The following is a 23,593-nucleotide window of genomic DNA, read 5'->3' on the forward strand; positions in this document are numbered from 1 at the left end:
CTCAGCCTGGCTATGATGGATGACTCTCCACAGCTTAATGGGGAAAGGCGGGGAAGAGCAGCCTTCCTGGAAACCAAAGCCAGCCATCCACAGCGCAGGAGCCACACTTTAAATCAATGCGGCATGGAAGCCCAATTCCTCCGGAGGTTTGCATTAACCCACCAGGCACATTTGCAGAGATGTTATCAGGCTTGGCTGGGGGGCAAGGAGGCTGCACGGAGAATAATTGCCTCGGCTGTGCCATATCTTTAGAAGATGCTGCTGCAGCAGCAGTGGTACCCAACACCTCTCCATCTTGCCAAATACTACTGTGGGGGGAATTTAAACTGTCCGATGGTAATATTATTTTGAACTATATTCCAGCTGCCTGGGGTTGGACAAAGGGTCAGTGCAAACGGACTCTCCGTGCCGTTACTTCTGAGAAAAGACCGATATTATTCTGTCGGAAAGATAATGTGCCATGGCTCCCTTCGATCAATGGATGAAAGAGATGACGACTCTAGCAACATACGAACGGATTGCTTTGAAACACAGATTGGGTGTGGATAAATATTTGGAATCAGTTTGTAAAATCATAATGTTGTGTTAAGAATTTCTTGGATTAATTGTATACTAATGTGCAGGGGTTATTTTGGAGCAGGAACTTGTGGGCACCAAGGTCACTTACTTTTTTTAAATTAAATATATATTTTTTTGGTCTGGGCAGGCTGGAATGGATGTAAAACCCAATGCCCGAGCCAAAAATCCACTTATATCTGCAATCAATAAAGTTGTGGACATTTCTAATTGAGATCATTGTCTGCTTGGATTTATGAATCACATCTTACATTTAGCCACTGCCTGGGGGTGGGGGTGGGGTGGCACTGCGACTGGGCCAGCAAAAACAAACAAAAAGTGCTGCTTATGTGCAGTGGTACCTCGGGTTAAGTACTTAATTCGTTCCGGACGTCCGTTCTTAACATGAAACTGTTCTTAACCTGAAGCACCACTTTAGCTAATGGGGCCTCCTGCTGCTGCTGTGCCGCCAGAGCATGATTTCTGTTCTCATCCTGAAGCAAAGTTCTTAACCCGAGGTACTATTTCTGGGTTAGTGGAGTCTGTAACCTGAAGCGTATGTAACCTGAAGCGTATGTAACCTGAGGTACCACTGTACTTATATATGCTGTTGTATTGAATAGTTTTGATAACTTTTCCTCTTTCTTTCCTTTCACATTTCCTTTCTTTCATATCATATTTTCACTGAATTTTTAAAATAAAATATAAATATTTTAAAAACCACGTAAGTGACATGGTCCAACAGAGCAGGCTTTGCCAACCTTGTGCCCGCCAGCTGTTTTAGGCCACAGCTCCCATCAGCCCCGGGGTTCAAAGGACTTCCGATGCACAGGAAAAACACATGACTTTCTCCCCCCAAATGAATTATGGGAACTGTAGTTTCCTCCTCACAGAGCTGCAATACCCAGGACCTTTAACAAACTACCAGTTGCTGGTAAAGGAATGGATTTCTGTGCAGTCAGTCTGAAACTTCTCCAAGGGAGAATTTCTAAAATGTATTAACTTGAGCACTTGAATCAATGTATAAACAGAAACCCAGCTGTATAAACAAGTGCTCAAAGCCCTCTCCTTTATCAGTCCATGACGGCAATGGATGGCCTTGCCAGTTCCAAGTGGAGCAGGGATGGCACATCTGGGTCTTATCTTACATCCTGACCACAAAGACGCACAGACCTTGTCAGGTCTGACAAGAGACCCGGGAACGGCGCCAGGAGTGCTCTTAGAGTTGGTGACCTCCTGTCCCAAGATAAGAGTATAGGAAAAGGAACAACCTTTTATGGTCAAGAATGCCGGAACAGGAATATCTGTTTATGGTCATGGATGTCAACTTACGTGTATAAGCTGACGTGGCTGGATTCCTGGGGAAGGGGGGAGAGGGTGCCTGGAGGATATATATACTGCATGAAATTTCTCACTTCTTTGGACTTGCTATGGACTGACCACGCAAATGCCTTCTGGTATCCGGAGAGCAGAATAAACTCTTTCTCTGACCCAAACCTCGGTGTCATTTGACTTCCTTTCTCCCGTCCGGGAGCAACGCAGACCCCACCAATCAGTAGAGTCTAATAAGGCTACAAAATGCACAGAAAAAGAACACGACTTTCTCCCCCCAAATGAATCCTGGGAACTGTAGTTTCCTTCTCACAGAGCTGCAATTCCCAGGACCTTTAACAAACTACCAGTTGCTGGGAACTATGGGACAGAAGAATATTGCTCTTGTGTTTGAATCCTGCTTGTGCGTTTCCCACAAGCATCTGGGTGGCCACTCTGAGAACAGGACGCCGGACTCAATAGGCCATTGGCCTGATTCAACACGTTCATCTCATGCTCTTAACCATTCCTAGGATACTTTGGGGGAAGTTATGTGCTTGACATGCACGCCGGATGCTTTAAACTATGGATGATTTAAATTATGGTGTGGATCTGCCCCCAGTCATCATGGTCGGGGCTGATGGGAGTTCTAATCCAAAACAGCTGGAGGTATTTGTTGTGTTTAGAATAGATTTATGAAAGATTTAGAAAACTTAGTGATTAAAATATTTGTGTGAGGTAGTATGGGGAAAATACAGAATAACAGATACAATCTTGCTTAAAATGTATATAGGAAGTGCAGTGTAAGCGATGGAAGTCAATCAATGAAATTTTATTATTCATTTCATATTGAGATATTTATAGAATAAATTTGGAAGAAATTCCTCCAACTTTTCTTCCTCTTTTTTTCTCTTTATTTTTTCTTCTTTTTTCTTTTCTTCTTTTTATCTTTTGTTCTTTTGTTCTTTTTTATATATGTGTGCTTATCTGAAATATATATGTATGTATATATGTATTTGCAATATTTTGCTTATGTTTTGTAATAATTATGTTAAATAAATTAAATAAACAAACAAAAATGGCTGGAGGGCATCTGGTTAGGGGGCAGCTTGGCTGGGCAGTGAGCCTTGTTAACTAGTGGCCAGGGTTCCAATTTGGGCTTCCGGTTTCAGGTCCCCAAATGCTGCGTCCAGCTCCCATTTCCACCCGGCGGATTTGAGAGCATACCTGGATTTGCTGCACCATGTTCCGTAGTTGCACCAAGAATTCTTTGGCCTCCTTTGCTCTGTCTGAGAGTCCGTTCAGCGCCTGAGACAGCTGGCTCTGTGGACGGGGGGGAAGGAGGAAAAATCTGGGTTAGAAGAAAGGACCCCATTTCCCAGGAAAAGTGCAGGCTGGTTTTAGCTGCTCCAGATGTGAGACTGATATTTACTCAATTTGATTTATTGAACAACATTTAGAGTTTGTAAATGCAGCATAAAAACAAGCAGCCTCATTAAAACAAAACTACCACCCAAAACCGGCAGCGTAAAAGCATATAAAACCAAACAGAAATTCAGGGGATTTGGGTACATAAATCAGGGTCAGGGTCTTATGAGTCTGTGGAAGCCTCTGTACATGCTCAGAGAACTCACGTTCTTGCACCTGCACCAGGGCTGGGCCTCAACATTCTAGGTAGGTTATGGAGCCAAATATTCCAAGCAGCTCAGTGTTAAGTTGTGGGTGAACGTATCAGACGACACAGCGATTCTTCAGACAGCTCTTGTTTATTCACAGGCCAGAACACAACTGAACTGAAGGGTTCAGCCAGCCTGCTTATATAGAGCTCCACTACAACGCAACAGTAACCACTTTCTGTAACTATCCAATCACTGAACGTCACTTTCAATTCCTTATTTGCATATGCGGAGAATGAAAACTATCTACAGTATCCCCCTGCTGGCCCAGGGTGAGAACTTCAGTACATAACACCCAGAATTGCAACAGCTCAGGTTCAGCCAATGATTAGCAGGAGGCGAATTTCACAGAAAGTGGCAAATAATTTAGATCCTACAACCCATTACAGTCCACTGCACTCCTTCCCAGTGGGGTTCTTGATCATATATCCGCTCAGAATGCTCGTCACCAGGATAGCAGGATTGTAAAGCCAGAACAAAATTAAGTGGTTGGGGGTTTTCACAATTTCCCCACTTACAGAAAGAAAAAAGAAAAATGCAATATTACAGAAGAGACACTCTGCTCAAAGTTGTCCCCCCCCCTTATGTGGATTTACTGCAACCTGTGGCTAGAAAAATGGACTCTGCACGTACTCAGATACACTACATGGTGAGGGCGTATTGCAAAAGGCAGATTTCTTTCTGTGCAGAGGAAGTGCCTGTAGAAGAAAACATAGAGGCTGAGATGTTTCTATCTTCAAAGAAACCACTAGCAGAAGTGACATAGTATAGTAGTCTTCAACCCAGGAAAGGGACATCTAGCTAGATTTGACATGGGCCTCAACACCTCCCCTGAAAAAGAAACCCAACCCCAAATGTGCCCCCTCACATGCAGACATGATGGATTTAACCATTGCAAATTGTTGTTTTTTAGTCGTGTCCGACTCTTCGTGACCCCCTGGACCAGAGCACGCCAGGCACTCCTGTCTTCCACTGCCTCCCGCAGTTTAGTCAAACTCATGCTGGTAGCTTCGAGAACACTGACCCACCATCTCGTCCTCTGTCGTCCCCTTCTCCTTGTGCCCTCCATCTTTCCCAACATCAGGGTCTTTTCCAGGGAGTCTTCTCTTCTCATGAGGTGGCCAAAGTAATGGAGCCTCAGCTTCACGATCTGTCCTTCCAGTGAGCACTCAGGGCTGATTTCCTTCAGAATGGATCGGTTGCATCTTCTTGCAGTCCATGGGACTCTCCAGAGTCTCCTCCAGCAACAGAATTCAAAAGCATCAATTCTTTGGCGATCAACCTTATTTATGGTCCAGCTCTCCCTTCCATACATCACTACTGGGAAAACCATAGCTTTAACTATACGGACCTTTGTTGGCAAGGTGATGTCTCTGCTTTTTAAGATGCTGTCAACCATTGCAAATAGATAGCGGTATTTCTAAAAGGGAAAGGGAATCAGGAGTCATCAATTACTCCTTATCTTTTCCTAGCTCTGTGGACCAGCGCTTCTTCCTTCTCTGATTCTTAAAGGGACAGCATCCTTCTTGACAGTCAATATTCTTCTTGACAGCTCCTGTTAGTCATGTGATTCAGGGCAAAGGTGCATTTTTGGCCCCAGGGACAGATGCAATCGCAGCCAGAGGTCCCTGGTTTTTAAAAGGGTCCCTGCTAAACCACCACTCCTGACCCAGCCCCTTTCCAGGGCAGGCCATTTGTGGAGTCTCCTGGGAAGCAGAAGGCAAAGTCACTGGAGGAAGAATTTCCTTCCAGATCTTTTGCATGCTCTCAGTGGAAAAAGCTCCATCAGGCGGCAGTTTGATTGCTGAAGCGGCAGGCGAGGAAACAGTAAATGGAGCCCGGGCTGACAATTACTCATCACCTCCTTGCAATCAATTGCTTCCACATTATGTAAATTGGGTGCCCTGAATTCACTGCACGGCTGGTTCCCGAGGTGCATCAATGCAGACACGGAGGCTTTTTCAGTGACAAGGAACCACTGGAAGATTTATGCCAGGAATTCAGAGGCAAATATATGGTAGCACAAAAGGAAGGGAAAGGGGAAAGCTTGGTGGTGAAACGCCTGCTTTGTACGCAAAAGGTTCCTGGAACATTGGAACATAAGAACCTGCCTTATTCCATAGAATCAGAAAGAGGGGGAAAAGGTAAAGGGACCCCTGACCATTAGGTCCAGTCACGGACGACTCTGGGGTTGCAGCGCTCATCTCGCTTTATTGGCCGAGGGAGCCGGTGTACAGCATGACTGGCCAGCATGACTAAGCCGCTTCTGGCGAACCAGAGCAACGCACGGAAATGCCATTTACCTTCCCGCCGGAGCGGTACCTATTTATCTACTTGCACTGGTGTGCTTTCGAACTGCTAGGTTGGCAGGAGTAGGGAGTTCACCTCACTGCGGGGATTCGAACCGCTGACCTTCTGATCGGCAAGTCCTAGGCTCTGTGGTTCAACAGAATTAAAAGCTTCCCTAAACAGGGCTGCCTTCAGATATCTTCTAAAAGTCTGGTAGTTGTTGTTCTCTTTGATATCTGGTGGGAGGGCGTTCCACAGGGCGGGTGCCACCACCGAGAAGGCCCTCTGCCTGGTTCCCTGTAGCGTTGCTTCTCGCAATGAGGGAACTGCCAGAAGGCCCTCGGCGCTGGACCTCAGTGTCCGGGCTGGACGATGGGGGGTGGAGATGCTCCTTCAGGTAGGGCTTGGAGAGAACCTGCCAGTCCGTGTAGACAATACTGAGCTATCGGGACCAATGCTCTGACTCTGCACAAAGCAGCTTTCTATTTACCGTATTTTTTGCTCTATAAGACGCACCAGACCACAAGACGCACCTAGTTTTTGGAGGAGGAAAACAAGAAAAAAAATATTCTGAATCCCAGAAGCCAGAACAGCAAGAGGGATCGCGAAAGCAGTGATCCCTCTTGCTGTTCTGGCTTCTGGGATAGCTGCGCAGCCTGCATTCGCTCCATAAGATGCACACACATTTCCCCCTACCTTTTAGGAGGGAAAAAGTGAGTCTTATAGAGCAAAAAATACGGTATGTGCAATGTCTCTCTCTCTCTCTCTCTCTCTCTCTCTCTCTCTCTCTCTCTCTCTTTCTCCATAACACACACACACATTTCTCCTTACTTTTTAGGAGGGAAAAAGGGAGTCTTATAGAGCAAAAAATATGGTTAATCGTACGTTCTTATGTCCTCATAGAGTTTTCTGCACACCCCGTCTCTTTTCCGCTTGCATTAACAGATTTTGGAGAAGGAACAAAGATCACCAGCGTGCAGTGACCGGAAATTTGTCTAGGTTAAAGCGCTTTTCTCCTCTCCCACGACTTCAATCTTGGAAAAGGAGCTGGTGTCCTAGGATAGATGAGGGATGAGAAGGGGGAAGGGCACCCAGGCTTAACGAAGTAGAAAACGACCTTACAGTTGTCTCTCTAAAGGGTGGGGGAACCTAATGCAATCCTTTGTCAATTCTTTTCTGGGTAATTTATAGCAGCAAGATCATTAAGATGGAGAGCTAATCAATGGAGGGTTCTCTAATTAAAATGACGCCACTCAACAGTCCTGCTCCCACTCAATTCCCCCCCCCCCCAAGTAACATGGAAAAACACAGGGTGGGGGCACTGCCAAGAAGCTTCAGGGTAAAGATTTTCCAAGGAATACAAAACTAGACACAATCAAGAAATACACAAATGAGATACAGGTGACACTCCTCTGCCATTTAGATTTCAGAAAGAGAGAGGGAATTCTCAGCAAATGTAAAGTCCTATTTAGCTAATGATGTTCTAGGCTGCATCAGCAGAGGTCTAGCGTCCAGATCAAAGGAAGTAATCGTCCTGTTCTATTCTGCCTTGGTCAGGCCACACCTGGAATACTATTTCCAATTCTGTGTACCACAATTTAAGGAGGGTGTTGACAAGCTGGAAGGTGTGCAGAGGAGGGCAGCCAAGATGAGCAAGGGTCTGGAAACCAAGTTATGAGGAACGGCTAAGGGAGTTTGGCTTAGCGTGGAGAAGAGGAGACTAAGAGGAGAAAGGATAGGCATCTTCAAATATCTGAAGGGGAGATGGAGCAAGCTTGTTTTCTGCTCCACCGAAAAGCACAGGATGCAAACCAATGGATTCAAATGATGAGAAAGGAGATTTCAGCTAAACATTACGAAGAGCTTTCTGACAACAAGAACTGTTCAAAGGGGAAAAGACTCCTTCAGAAGATGGTGGACTCTCCTTCATTCAATTATTATTGTTGTTGTTGTTATTAATTTTATTATTTATACCCCGTCAGGGTGGCAGGTGGCACTGTGGTCTAAACCACAGAGCCTAAGGCTTGCCGATCAGCAGGTCGGCAGTTCGAATCCCAGCGACGGGGTGAGCTCCCGTTGCTCCGTCCCTGCTCCTGCCCACCTAGCAGTCCGAAAGCACACCAGTGCAAGTAGATAAATAGGTACCACTCCAGCAGGAAGGTAAACGGTGTTCTCATGTACTGCTCTGGTTCTCCAGAGCTGGCCACATGACCTGGAAGCTGTCTGTGGACAAATGCCGGCTCCCTTGGCCTATAGAGCGAGATGAGCGTGCAACCCCAGAGTCGTCCACAACTGGACTTAACTGTCATGGGTCCTTTACCTTTACCTTTACACCCCGCCTATCTGGCTGGTTTTCCCCAGCCACTCTGGGTGGCTCACAGCATATATCAGAACATACTAAAACGTGAAACATAAAAAACTTCCTGAAACAAGGTAGAGGCTGGATGGCCATCCATCAGGGATTCTTTAGTTGTGATTCCTGCATTGCAGGGACTAGATCATAAAATCATAGAATTGTAGAGTTGGAGGGGACCCAGAGGGTCAACTAGATGTCATTGGAGTCCCTTCCAACTGTACGATTCTATGATTCTATGACTCTTATTTATGCTCAAAATTTAGGATGCAAAGCTATGCCCTCTTCCTCGTGACTGAGCGACTCTCCAGGCATACCGTTTATCGTCCATTCATGATTATTTGCGCTGACGGTTATATCCGGGTGGTTATAGGTGATCCTGCTTTAAATAACATTTATGCCTGCAGAAGTTTCAGGATGGGCATACAGGTTCATTTCCAAATAATCTACAAAAACCCATAAATCCCCACTGAAATCCTATAGCTCTAGACAGTCCCTACAGATGGCGGCGATGGAATAGCTTTGGAAGATCATCACAGACCAACCAAGAAAGCAGTACGATGTGTGGATGGTCCAGTATAAATCCACCTGTGATGGCCTGGGATTCGGACTCGGAGGCTGAACCTGAGGGATCCCAGTCTGCACAGGATTCCCCGCCTCCAGAACCAGCTGAGCCGGGGCTGGGACATGAGCCTGAAGGGTCCTCACCTGTGCTGGATCCTCAGGTGCAGGCTCCAGCTGAGTCTGCTCTGGCTCCTGAGATGATGGAGGACCCATTGCCTGCAGGTGCTCCACTCTCAGCCCCTTCAGAGGAAGCTGAGGTTGCCTCTGGGTCCGGTAACCCGCCAGCCTCTCCTGAGCTGCAGAGGCTCAGGGCATAGAGGCGGAGGGAACTAAATTCCCGCAGGAGGAGTGCTTGCCTCCAGGCCAGGAGAGGCGAGTCACCAGAGGGTCGGGGCCACCCTATGCCTTGGGGCAGATAAAAGCCAGACAGCCCAGTCCCAAGTTGCAGGAGCAACATTGTTGGTTGCTAGTTCCTGTTTGGACCCTGTCCTGCTTATCTGCCTGAGCTCCTGACCCACCCTGGCTCCCTGCTTGCATGCCTGTCCCTGACTTCACCCGCCTCCCTGCCCTGCACCCAGATTCAGCTACTACGGACTGCCTCCACATTGTACCTTTGATCAGGGACCGGACTAGGACCTCGCCTCTCGGGTAACCCACGGGACCAGCACACCACCACTAATCCACTATTATTGTGTCAAGGACATGCTACAAAAGACACACTGGAAGGATCCTCAAGCCCAGGGGTCAGCAAACTTTTTCAGCAGGGGGCCGGTCCACTGTCCCTCAGACCTTGTGGGGGGCCAGACTATATTTTGGGGGCAGAAATGAACGAATTCCTATGCCCCACAAATAACCCAGAGATGCATTTTAAATAAAAGCACGCATTCTACTCATGTAAAAACAGGCTGATTCCCGGACTGTCTGCAGGCCGGATTTAGAAGGCGATTGGGCTGGATCCAGCCCCTGGGCCTTAGTTTGCCTACCCATGCTCTAGCCTATAAGCTCCAGGCTGCAATTTACCAGAAAGAGCATTGTTGTGCTTGGTTTTTCTCATGCCCGATGCCCAATGTGGATTTCTGCCCTGATGGACCACTCTGCCACTCTCCAGGATCTGAGCTGACAGATCCCAGCCTGCTGAGCTTCTCCCCGGGGTCCACATCTCCATTCCCTACACCTTCTCCCCTTCCAACCACCCTCTCCAAGATTGCTCCATGGGCTTCGTAACCATACTGAGCTAGATGGACCGGTGCTCTAACTCAGTATGAGACAGCCACTCGTGTTCCTAACACGTAAACAAGAGTGTCAAGGTTCACCTGGCAACTGGCAAACCAGCTGCATTTTTCAAGGAGTTCCTTATCATGCTCATTTTGGGGCTAAATCCAAGTCATGTGTTGCTTCCAGAAAAGACCGTACAGGTGAGGCCACACACACCTGGGCAAGGATCCAACACTCGAACCTGTGGACATCCAACAACGCTGGATGTTGGAAGATTTGGGACAGATAAAAGGATAAAGACGCCTGCTCCTTGGGAGAAAGGTGATGGCAAACCTAGACAGCATCTTAAAAAGCAGAGACATCACCTTGCCAACAAAGGTCCGTATAGTTAAAGCCATGGTTTTCCCAGTAGTGATGTATGGAAGTGAGAGCTGGACCATAAAGAAGGCTGATCGCCAAAGAATGGATGCTTTTGAATTATGGTGCTGGAGGAGACTCTTGAGAGTCCCATGGACTGCAAGAAGATCAAACGCATCCATTCTTAAGGAAATCAGGCCTGAGTGCTCACTGGAAGGACAGATCGTAAAGCTGAGGCTCCAAGACTTTGGCCACCTCATGAGAAGAGAAGACTCCCTGGAAAAGACCCTGATTTTGGGAAAGATGGAGGGCACAAGGAGAAGGGGACGACAGAGGGCGAGATGGTGGGACAGTGTTCTCGAAGCTACAAACACGAGTCTGACCAAACTGCGGGAGACAGTGGAAGACAGAAGTGCCTGGGGTGCTCTGGTCCAGGGGGTCACGAAGAGTCGGACATGACTAAACAACAACAACAAAAGGATGTACTCATTCACACAGTTAAACTATGAAGGCAAACCATGAGAGACCATGAGAGGGGAGAATACTGGGGTCTTGCTAGCAGGTTTCCCACAGGCATTTTTGACCACTGTAAGAACAGAAGAAGGGACGTGGGTGGCGCTGTGGGTTAAACCACAGAGCCTAGGACTTGCCGATCAGAAGGTCGGCGGTTCGAATCCCCGTGACGGGGTGAGCTCCCGTTGCTCAGTCCCTGCTCCTGTCGACCTAGCAGTTCAAAAGCATGTCAAAGTGCAAGTAGATAAATAGGTACCGTTCCAGCGGGAAGGTAAACGGCATTTCCGTGTGCTGCTCTGGTTCACCAGAAGCGGCTTAGTCATGCTGGCCACATGACCCGGAAGCTGTACACCAGCTCCCTCGGCCAATAAAGCAGGATGAGCACCGCAACCCCAGAGTCGGTCACGACTGGACCTAATGGTCAGGGGTCCCTTTACCTTTACCTAAGAACAGAATGGCAACTTAAATTGGTGGACTATGCGCAGCTTGCAGACCTAACATATAGAATAAGAGAGCAAGAAGAACATACGTTTAAAGAAGACTGGAAAATGTTTATTGAATATATGGAGGAAAAGTACGTTTATTTGAAAATGTGGGCAGCATTAAGGTAAATTCAGCAGTGTATATAAGTTTTGATGGATGTAATAATGGAATACTGAATGGCCAACTCCCAAGAGACTGTGATCTACTCACAGAGTTAAAAAGTGGCAGTGATCCACCCCCCTTTTTTGGGGTGCGGGGCAAAGAGGTTGAGCTTTTTTTAGGGGAGCCAGAGTTGTTGAGCTTCTTCACGGGGGAGCCAGTGATCTGCTGGTGATATACCACAGACGTCCAGTGATCTACCAGTAGTTCACAGTCTACCTGTTGTACATGCCTGGTCTAGTTTATATAAAATATGCAGGGATTTGTGTTTTGTAAAATGAACCATGGAAAGAGAAGAAGGGAAGTCACTGGTATCTTAAGGATGTAAAAATGAGTATTTTAAATGGTAAATCAAAAAATTTAATAAAAATTGTGGGGGGGGGGGAGAACAGGATGTTGGACTAGATGGGCCAAGGGGTGATATGATAGCCATGTTCAAATATATAAAAGGATGTCACATAGAGGAGGGAGAAAGGTTGTTTTCTGCTGCTCCAGAGAAGCGGACACGGAGCAATGGATCCAAACTACAAGAAAGAAGATTCCACCTAAACATTAGGAAGAACTTCCTGACAGTAAGAGCTGTTTGACAGTGGAATTTGCTGCCAAGGAGTGTGGTGGAGTCTCCTTCTTTGGAGGTCTTTAAGCAGAGGCTTGACAACCATATGTCAGGAGTGCTCTGATGGTGTTTCCTGCTTGGCAGGGGGTTGGACTCGATGGCCCTTGTGGTCTCTTCCAACTCTAGGATTCTATGATTCATGTTACATTCTTATGTTTGACACCAGCAAACCTCTCGAATCCGCAGCCAGGAAACTCCCCGGCGGAATTAAATAAGTAATGGGAAGGTTGAAGGCCAGGATGCATCCACAATGTACGGGGGGGGGGGGAGAGAAGAGTACATTATTTCCTGGAGATTGCACACCAGGCATGACGTCAACCTCTGTAACATTTGCAATCCCTTCCCCATTCATCCCAAGAGGCTTTCGCTCAATGGCTCAGCCTGCTGGAGGATTATGAGCGGCTCTTTCAGACAGCTGCTCCAGAGAAGGCAAGGGCTGGGTGGGCTTACGGCTTGCTGGGATGCATGATTTGTGGAAATTGCACAGGGGATCTGCCTAAGCCGCCCCACCCTCCTCCTTTTGGCCTTTTGCAACCCATTAAGGGATTCCAGCACTGGGGGGGGGGGGCTCTCTTGGGCTGTCAGCTTCTGCAAAAGAAGGCTTGTGCTCAGATGACCTTGGAGAAAGAAGGACTGTGTGTGTGTGTGTGTGTGTGTGTGTGTGTGTGTGTGTGTGTCTTTCGGTTCTGGAGGAGGCCGCCCAGATTGTAATTAGCAGGCCATCTTTTGTGCTTGGAAAGCCAAAGTGTTGCTTCGGGGAGAAATGAGATTACTGGAGCAGAGCGAAGGAAGGCACCTCTGGGGAGGGAGTGAAGGGAGAGGGGGGAGCCGAGAGAGGAGGAAGGGAAAGAAGAGGCAGAGAGAGAGAGAGAGAGAGAGAGAGAGAGAGAGAGAGGAGACAGAGAAGGATTAGCCAAATACAGAAGCAGCTAAAGGACCCTGACTCTGGATTCGAATGGGAAGCAGAGGGTGGATGACGATGAACAGGGCATTTTAATTTGTTCCACAGAGGAGGGTATTGATTTCTCCTCTATATGAGCGATGCTCTTTCCACACTTGAAAGAGAATAAAAACGCACAGTCTCAATTCTTGTGTTTTGGGATGTGATGGTACATCTCCTACCTGTTCATTTCTGCCTTTGGTTTTTACTGCGTTTATATCCCATCGTTTTTCTCCAGGGAGCTCAAGGCGGCTTATATGGTTCTTCCCCACCCCGCCCCCCACCCCGCCCCCCAGTTTATCCCCACAACCCTGTGAGGTAAGTTGGGTCATCCAATGAGATTCATGGCCAAGTGGGGATTTGAACCCTGCTTTATCCCGGGTCCTAGGCTGACTCTCTAACCACTACACCACACTGCCTTGTTGTCATGAACTGGCAGGACGACGGGGAGAAGGAGGAAGCGGTGGAATAGGATCCTGGCGAAGGGTGTGGCCGGGACTGGGACATGCCCAGGCAAGCTGGGGCTGGGGAAGAAGAAGTTGGTATAGGAGGTACCATATTTTTTGCTCTGTAGGATGCACCGGACCATAGGAGGGGGAGAACAGGGGGGGGGATTCTCCCCCTCTCTGTTCAGCGCCCCTTCAGCGAAGCGGCAGGAGAAACGGAGCCCCTTCCATTTCTCCTCCCGCTTCGCTGAAGGGGCGCCTCGCAGAGAGGGGAAACTGTGCAGCGCCTCTCCAGCAAAGCCTGGAGAGCAAGAGGGATCGGTGTGCACTGACCCCTCTCACTCTCCAAGCTTCAGGCGGCTATCCACAAGCCTTTGGAGAGCAGCGAGAACTCCTGCTGCACTCCAAAGGCTTGCGAATAGCTGCCTGAAGCCCCCAGAGCACAGCGGGGGTTTCCGCTGCACTCCGGGGGCTTCAGGTGGCTTCAGCAAAAGCAAAGCCAAGCCTCCGGAGTGAGGGGGGAGCTCTCCCTCTGCGCTTCGGAGGCTTCGCGTTGCTATCACTTAAGCCAAGGAGCCTGTATTCGCTCCATAAGACGCACACTCATTTCCCCTTAATTTTTGAAGGGGAAAAAGTGTGTCTTATAGAGCAAAAAATATGGTACTCACAGGCTGTCAGGGACCGAGGAGGAATGTGTTGGTTTCTGTTTATGCCACTGTGCAGTGCTTGGAGTCACAAGACTCTGTTTTGCATTCCAGAGATTCCATTCTGTTGGAAGTCTCACGGAAGACGGATGTGACGTTACTGGTTTCCTTTTCCTTTGTTTTTCCAGTTGCTCTCTGCTTTCACAGAGAGAGCATGTATGTTTCTTTTCTGTCTGCGTAGTTAGAAATAAAACGCTCTTTGCAATGTAGCTCATATTTCTCAACTCCTTCCCTGCTGCTGGATACTCTGCGTTACTCTGGAGCCTTATCAGAGGCTCAGGTCGTTAATCATCGTCGGAGGAGGAGGAGTAGCTCGGTCGTAGCGGAGATTCCAACATTTTTTGTTATGGGCCCAAAGGAACGGAATGCAATGGTGGGAGCCCTGTCCCCTTCTCCTGAACTTTCCCAAAGGCAGGAGGACAGTATTGATTTAGAACAGTGGTTTGCAGAGGGGCATGGTCTAGAAAGGAGAAGCTGGGAAATACTGGGTGAGAAAAACAGTTAGAAGAGGAAACATCAAGAGGGAAATAGCTGGTAGATTCAGTATCTTTGAACAGCATTCCTGACCCCCTTTTGCCTAAGACTAGACGGACTATGAGGGGAGGTAGGTAGCCGTGTTGGTCTGCCGTAGTCGAAACAAAATTTAAAAATTCCTTCCGGTGCATGCACATGAAAGCTCATACCAATAAGAAACTTAGTTGGTCTCTAAGGTGTTACTGGAAGGAATTTTGTTATTTTGTTTCGTCTGAGGGGAGGGCGTTCCACAGGGCGGGTGCCTCTACTGGGAAGGCCCTCTGCCTGGTTCCCTGTAACTTTGCTTCTCACATTGAAGGAACCGCCAGAAGGCCCTCGGCGCTGGACCTCAGTGTCTGGGCAGAACGATGGGGGTGGAGACGCTCCTTCAGGTCTACTGGGCCGAGGCCATTTAGGGCTTTAAAGGTCAGCACCAGCACTGGGGAAAGTTGCAGGATGAAAGAAAGATCTCTCAGACCCATGCCTAGGGATGAGCAGATGAAATTGTGGGACAAAGGGAAGTTGTGAAGGAGCCCTTCATGTTGGGAGATACAGGAAAGATACAAGGAAGTATTTCTTCCCACAGCACATTGTTGAACTATGGAAATTCCTGCCACAGGAGGCAGGGATGGGCACCAATATGGATGGCTTTACAAGAGGATTAGACAAATTCATGGAGGAGAGAACTATTGAGGGTTACTATCTAGGATGGCTTTGCAGTGTTTCTGAATACCAGTTGCTGGAATGCACAGAAAGGCAAGAGGGCTCCTGGGCTCAGATCCTGCTTCAGAGATACACAGGATTGAACCCTGAAGCTTCTACCTGTGAAGCATATGTATGTGCATATTTTGGGAAGAATCTTCCCAAGTTTTGTCTCTGGGAATGATTTCTCACAAGGCGCAAACTCCCAGTGTTGATGTGATGGCCTGGGAATCCGATTCAGAGGCTGAACCGGAGGAATCCCAGCCTGCACAGGAGTCCCCGCCTCCAGAGCCGGCTGAACTGGGGCAGGGCCTTGATTCTGAAGCGCCTGCACCTGTGCCGGATCCTCAGGAGCAGGCACCAGGTGATCCCACTCTAGCTCCAGAGGTGGTTGAGGACTCAGTGCCTACAGGTGAGTCTCCCCCTGGGCCCAGTAACCCTTCAGCCTCTCCTGAACTGCAGAGGCGAAGGGCAGAGAGGCGAAGGGAACTGGTTTCTCCCAGGAGGAGTGCTCGCCTTAAGGCCAGGAGAGGCGGGTCTCCTGGGGGCCGGGACCGCCCCTGGCCTCAGAGAAGATAAAGGCCAGTCAGCCCGGTCCCAGGTTGCGGGAGCAACGTCGTTGAAGAGCTGTTTCGGCCAGCATCCAGTCCTGTTCCCCCAGAGTTCCTGTCCTTGCCCGGCTTCCCTCTGTGGACCCCGCTTCACCCGAGGAGGACTGTCTGCTGACCCTCAACTCAGATCCTGGACCTCGCCCCACGGTAACCTTCCCCCCCTGGACCAGCACAGTTGAACAATGCAATTTCCCATGGGTGACAAATGGCTGGTGGTTTTTCTTCAGCAGTTTGAAACACTTTTTTGATGTAGCGCATGGTTCTGTTTACATCCTTCCCTTCCAGACGCACAATGGGGACTTCTCACAAGGAAAGACTTCATGCATGTCCTTGTAAATCTGAGAAATTAATGCCTTGTTTCATCTGTCAGTAATTTGTTTGGCAGATGTCTCAGTGAGGGCGGCTGCTAGATTTGGTGACTTTTGGATTTCCCTACAGTTTTTGGTCGTCCATCTCAAGATCAGCATTGCTTTAAATAGATTCTAGGGTCACTGGAATCTCTATAATAAGGGTGGTGAACCCATGATATTGGGACTCCAACTGCCATCATCCCCAGGTAACATGACCAATAGTCAGGGCTTTTGACAAAGTCCCCCCATAATATTATTGTGGAGAAGCTGGTGAAATGTTGACTGCATAAGGTTACTCTGGAGTCTTGTGTCCAGGTTTGGGTACCACAATTTAAGAAGGATGTTGAGAAACTGGAAGGTGTGCAGAGGAGGGCAATCAAGATGATCAAGGGTCTAGAAGCCAAGTCTTATGGGGAACGGTTGAAGGAGGTGGTTATGTTTAGCCTGAAGAAGAAGAAGAAGAGTTTGGATTTGATAGCCCACTTTATCACTACCTGAAGGAGTCTCAAAGCGGCTAACGTTTTCCTTTCCCTTCCTCCCCCACAACAAACACTCTGTGAGGTGAGTGGGGCTGAAAGACTTCAGAGAAGTGTGACTGGCCCAAGGTCACCCAGCAGCTGCAGGTGGAGGAGCGGAGACACGAACCCGGTTCCCCAGATTACGAGTCCACCGCTCTTAACCACTACACCACACTGGAAAAGAGGACACTGAGGAGAGATACAATAGCCTTCTTCAAATATCTAAAGGGCTGCCACATGGAAGATGGAGCAATCTTGTTTTCACCTGCTCTGGAGGAAAGGACTTGGACCAATAGCTTCAAGTAGCAAGAAAGGAGATTTGGCTCAACATCAGGAAAAACTTTCTGACAGTAAGAGGTTGGGGACTTTTCTTCATTGGAGGTTTCAAACAAGCGTTTGGATGGTCTTTGTGGAATGTGAAACACAAGAGCAGTCAAGTACAACATTCCTAGAGTGAACATGTTTACACATGGGGAGGAATGTTTGTCCAGCCAGCAGGTCAACTTCCTGCTTCCTTCTGGGCTGGGACACACTTCCTCTGCATGTGACTAGAGGTGGGCATGGCTCACCTGTGCAGGGCAGGGCAGCCACCTCTTTCTCTTTAACTACATGCATTGAAAGAAGCTACATCTGCTTAGCCAACAATGCTCTCTTGGGCCCCAGCCAAGAGAGGACAAGGGGACTGTCTCCTTATGAGATAGTTTCCAGGTGTATGTTACTTTTCTAAGCTAAGTCTGCCTTCTGGGATCTGATTGTGAACAGAATGATGTGTGAGTAAACTCTTTTATACTTTTATAGAAGACTGTGCCGTGTCTTATCTTTTATGAGGGAATAAGGGGGAAATAGGGACGCAGGTGGCGCTGTAGGAACGCAGGTGGTGCTGTGGGTTAAAGCCTCAGCGCCTAGGACTTGCCGATCGAAAGGTCGGCGGTTCGAATCCCTGCGGCGGGGTGCGCTCCCGCTGCTCGGTCCCAGCGCCTGCCAACCTAGCAGTTCGAAAGCACCTCCGGGTGCAAGTAGATAAATAGGGACCGCTTACCAGCGGGAAGGTAAACGGCGTTTCCGTGTGCGGCTCTGGCTCGCCAGATGCAGCTTTGTCACGCTGGCCACGTGACCCGGAAGTGTCTCCGGACAGCGCTGGCCCCTGGCCTCTTAAGTGAGATGGGCGCACAACCCCAGAGTCTGTCAAGACTGGCCCGTACAGGCAGGGGTACCTTTACCTTTACCTTTAAGGGGGAAATACCAGAACAGTTTTTCTAGAGGCTTTAGCGAGCCTGAGCAAATGCATCCGCTGTGAGTTTAAAAGGGGGAATGTTACTCTGCTATAGGGTGGAATTGAAAAAGAGAATGAATTTACATTTAATTGGTTAAGAAGGGTTGCTGAATAATGGTTTAAAATCAAGGATGCAAAAAGGGAAAGGTATGGGGAAGTCCGGGAAAAGAGGGTTATGGAAATAAGGTTAAGAAAATATGAGTTTTTGTGTTTATTTTTATGTTGTTTTTGTTTATGTTAAAAAATTTGGAAATTAATAAAAAATTTATTCAAAAAAAAAAAAAAGGAATGTTACTCTGCTAAAGTGTGAACTTGTTTACACAAGTTGGAAAGGCTATAATCGGATAATATATCCTTTCCTGGATCTCCGAACATTCCCACAGTCATTTGTCATGGATGCTTTAATTGCATTGCAAGGGGTTGGGCTAGATAACCCTGGGACACCTTCAAACTCTGTGATTCTGTGATGACAGCTGGAGTCTCAACATCATCCTGAGTGGGGAGGGGGCAGAGGTCCCTCATCCCTGCTCTAGAAAGCAAGAAGAGCCCCACTGGGTGTCAGACCAAAGGAGGTGGCGCTTCCAAGACAATAATTTAACACACACACACACAAACATCTTTCCCACTTCTTTCTCCAGGGAGCTCAAAGTGGCACACATTTATCATCCTCCCTGTTTTCTCCCCACAACATGGGGGATGTATTTGGTATACTGCCCTTCCGTAGATCTCAGGGCAGTTCATAACATCCAATAAATAAAATAAGAATAGCAACAACAACAACAACAACCCTGTGAGGTAGGTCAGGCTGAGAGGCAGTGTCTGGCCCCCAAGGTCATACCCAGGGAGCGTCATGCCTGGGTGGGAGTTTGAGCCCTGGTCTTCTAGGTCCTGTGCTTTTTTTTTCTAAAAAAAAAATGTTTAGGGGTACTGTCATTTTCCTACTCATATTGAAATACTCCCCCTCAATGAGGCCCAAAAAGAAAGCAATGTCTAGGTCCTAGAATCATAGAATCATAGAGTTGGAAGAGACCACAAGGGCCATCGAGTCCAACCCCCTGCCAAGCAGGAAACACCATCAGAGCACTCCTGACATATGGTTGTCAAGCCTCTGCTTAAAGACCTCCAAAGAAGGAGACTCCACCACACTCCTTGGCAGCAAATTCCACTGTCAAACAGCTCTTACTGTCAGGAAGTTCTTCCTAATGTTTAGGTGGAATCTTCTTTCTTGTAGTTTGGAGCCATTGCTCCGTGTCCGCTTCTCTGGAGCAGCAGAAAACAACCTTTCTCCCTCCTCTATGTGACATCCTTTTCTATATTTGAACATGGCTATCATATCACCCCTTAACCTCCTCTACTCCAGGCTAAACATGCCCAGCTCCCTTAGCCATTCCTCATAAGGCATCGTTTCCAGGCCTTTGACCATTTTGGTTGCCCTCCTCTGGACACGTTCCAGTTTCTCAGTGTCCTTCTTGAACTGTGGTGCCCAGAACTGGACACAGTACTCCAGGTGAGGTCTGACCAGAGCAGAATACAGTGGCACTATTACTTCCCTTGATCTAGATGCTATACTCCTATTGATGCAGCCTAGTCTGACACTAACCTCCTGCACCACCACCAGGGCCCCGTAGTTGTCTCCCTCATGCCATTAAGTCATTTTCTTCAACCGCTAGACTGGACAGTGAACCTGAGCCATTCCATTTCTCCAGGGAGTGTTTTGCATAATACAGTTCCTTTCATGAAACGACTGAAGTTTAGGTCAACTATTTGGCCAGCGACTAGCATTAGCCAACCATGCGGTGGGCTGGCCGTGGCCTCTGAGCTCTGCTTGATTGCATAACTCTTCACTGGGAGGCAGACTGGGAGGGGCAAGGTGGTAGCAAGGTTGGGTGCACCGGATTGCCCCGCTGCTGTGTTTGCACCACGCTGAGCTCACCACCACGTCGCCCACCCCCATTACCGCTTGGTTTAACTTGCACTGTGGGGCTTGCCCTGCCCTCCCCCACCACTTGGGACATCATAGAATGCGCAGAGCAGGTGGGCCATGGACGTGCCATGGACGTGCCACCTTCTTGATAGTGGAAACGTGTGCCATCATAGATGCAGCATTCCAGCATTGGCACCAATTGCTCTAGCTGCCTTCATTGCCACACGTCACAAGATGACAACCGTGACCCATCAATTGCTTGTGGAATGAAAGGTAAAGGGACCCCTGACCATTAGGTCCAGTCGTGGTCGACTCTGGGGTTGCGGCGCTCATCTCGGTTTATTGGCCAAGGGAGCCGGCGTACAGCTTCCGGGTCATGTGGCCAGCATGACTAAGCCACTTCTGGCGAACCAGAGCAGCGCACGGAAACGCCGTTTACCTTCCCGCCGGAGCGGTACCTATTTATCTACTTGCACTTTGACATGCTTTCGAACTGCTAGGTTGGCAGGAGCAGGGACCGAGCAACGGGAGCTCACCCCATTGCAGGGATTTGAACCGCCAACCTACTGATCAGCAAGTCCTAGGCTTTATGGTTTAACCCACAGCGCCAACCACGTCCCTGTCCCTGGAATGACTGTAGCCAGGGGTTAATTGCTACAAATTACCTCCTCTAACATCACTCCCCCCCCCCCAGGCCCCAAATCTCTAGTGATTTAAGAGAGGAAGGCAAAAAAATCCCATGAAACACAACCTGTATCGAAGTGTGGAAATAAGAATTTGAGAAGAATTGGGATTCACCGGTGTTGGAGGCCTCATTGTCATGGAGGTGTTAAACTTATATCTGGACTTTGCCACTGCAGACTGCAAAGCTGGGTATCCAAAGGCACCTGAAAGATTGCAGAAGCCAAGATCCGCAGCCCCCTCGCCTGTTACTGAAGTCGCCCATCACCGACAGCTTTGCCACCTCACCTTTCTGTTCTTGCAAGGATGCTTCACAGACCTGATCTCATCTCTGACCGCAGGCAAAAATCACCTTCCCCGGCAAGGGAGAGGGGAGCAAGGTTTCTTTCAGGCTGCGTCCCATGTTGAGTAAATATTTTGACAGCTTGGCTGAGGAGGCCGCCGGGAGAAGAAGCTCATGCGTGGCGAGCCGTGTTGCACCCAGCGCCCTTTTGCCCTGAGGCGGCCTGGGTGACACCGGAGAGCTGGCAGAGCAGTTTGCGTCTTGTCAGGCAGGCTCTCTTCCGCCTCCTGAGCTCAGGAGTGGGAGGAAGAGGAAAGCGAGGGAGGGAGCAGGAGAGGGCAGAAATGCAGCGGCGAAGAAAGCTGCAATTGTGAAGGAAGGTCCTTCTTCATTCCCCCACCCCCCCACAACCACCTGTGAAGTCAATGAGATGCTCCAGAAAATTCCATGGCTGCTAAGAATAATGGAATTGTAGAGTCCAGCCTGTTGTCTTTGTCCATGGAGTTTTCTTGGCAGGGATACTGGAGTGGCTTGCCGGTTCCTGCTCCAGGTGGTTCACGTTTGGTCAAAACCCTCCACTATGACCTGTCCATCTTGGGTGGCCCTGCATGGCATAGCTCATAGCTTCTCTGAGTTATTCAAGCCCCTTCACCACGGCAAGGCAGTGATCCATGAAGGATCAATGACCAACCTAGATAGCATCTTAAAAAGCAGAGGCTGATTGCTGAAGAATTGATGCTTTTGAATTATGGTGTTCTTGAGAGTCCCATGGACTGCAAGAAGATCAAACCTCTCCATTGTGAAGGAAATCAGCCCTGAGTGCTCACTGGAAGGACAGATCGTGAAGCTGAGGCTCCAAGACTTTGGCCACCTCATGAGAAGAGAAGACTCCCTGGAAAAGACCCTGATGTTGGGAAAGATGGAGGGCACAAGGAGAAGGGGACGACAGAGGACAAGATGGTTGGACAGTGTTCTTGAAGCTACCAGCATGAGTTTGACCAAACTGCGGGAGGCAGTGGAAGACAGGAGTGCCTGGTGTGCTCTGGTCCATGGGGTCATGACTAAATGACTAAACAACAACAACAACCCCTGCAATGCAGGTATCACAGCTAAGGAACCTCTGTTTAAAAACCTCCAGTGAAGGAGAGGTCACCACCGTCCAAAGAAGTCCATTCCACTGTCGAATGGCTCTTGCCGTCAGAAAGTTCTTCCACATGTTTAAAATCATCTCCTTTCTTGACATTTGAATCCATTGGCTGGGGTCCTACCCTCCAGAGCAGGAGAAAACAATATTGCTCCATCTTCTAGTGTGATAGCCCTTCAGATATTTGAAGATGGCTCTCAAATCTCAGTCTTCTCTTCTCCAGGCTAAACATCCCCAACTCCCTCAACCATTCCTTGAGTCAGGGTTGCATGAAGCTGCTTTAGATTCATTTCTCCACATTTCTGCAACAATTTGCAATTTAAAAAAGAATCCTATAAAAGTTCATCAGTATTTCAATGGAGATTTCCCCCTGATAAACACATCTTTGTGTGAAGTTTTGACTAATATGCATATTTTTGCATGCAATTTCCTCTAAAAGAATGCATCCAACCTCTTGTTTTCACCCTATTTCTGTGACTGTAATTTGTTTTAACTGCTTTTATTTCCCAATTTTAAATTGTTGTCACCCTGTTGGTGACTTTTCCTGCCATATATACATTTTCGTATGTATTGCCTGGTTGTAGAACTGCATTGCAAAATTCAGAGAAGCGTGAATTTTGAAGAGGAGACTGGATTTCAGTTTGGGTATCGTTTTGAAAAGTGCACATTGGATTGTTTCTCATTAAAATGCAAACAGTATCCATTTCCCCCTCCATCCTTGCCAGGAGGAGGAACACAAGCACAGGAAGTCCACAGAGCCAAAGGCATGCCTAAGGAACCAGCCTCACACCTGATTGGCGGCTGTGGGGTGCTGCCACTCCCATTCCCCCCTCTGAATTGTGGGAGTGCATGTTTGTCGTCTCTTTTTTAAAAAAAAAAAATTGTTGTTGTTTCTATCCCAGTTGTTGTTTTTTCAAATCCAGGACTTCTATTATTATTTTTTAATTTTTATTGGAAATTTTATTTACAACATAACATAACCCCCCCACCCCCCAGTACAGAAATACAATAAACATAACATACAACAATACAACCAAATGAAAGACTTCCTTTATCCTGTATCTGCCCTCCTTATTTACTGCTTATAAGCTGTTTCCTTTATGAATGATTATTAAGATTTTTTCTAATTATAACTTAATAATAATAATAATAATAATAATAATAATAATAATAATAATTTATTATTTATACCCCGCCCATCTGGCTGGGCCTCCCCAGCCACTCTGGGCGGCTTCCATAGAAAGCAAAAATACAATAAAATATCACACGTTAAAAACTTCCCTGAACAGGGCTGCCTTAAGATGTCTTCTGAATGTCAGGTAGTTCTTTTTCTCTTTGACATCTGCTGGAAGGGCGTTCCACAGGGCGGGCGCCACTACCGAGAAGGCCCTCTGCCTGGTTCCCTGTAGCTTT

General features: G+C 48.0%; 1 protein-coding gene across 5 annotated transcripts in view; it reads right to left on the bottom strand.

Annotated features, from left to right (window-relative positions):
* TRIM9 (tripartite motif containing 9) overlaps positions 1 to 23,593 on the bottom strand; it is an 80,527-nt gene that overhangs the window by 46,196 nt on the left and 10,738 nt on the right. For all 5 annotated transcript variants that reach the window (XM_079989908.1, XM_079989911.1, XM_079989909.1 and 2 more), the window contains exon 2: positions 3,094 to 3,189. In XM_079989908.1, coding sequence (XP_079846034.1) covers positions 3,094 to 3,189 — 96 coding nt within the window. The remainder of the gene's footprint in view (positions 1 to 3,093; positions 3,190 to 23,593) is intronic.

Source organism: Podarcis cretensis (assembly GCF_951804945.1).
Source record: "Podarcis cretensis genome assembly, chromosome: 1".
NCBI classification, from domain to species: Eukaryota; Metazoa; Chordata; class Lepidosauria; order Squamata; family Lacertidae; genus Podarcis; species Podarcis cretensis.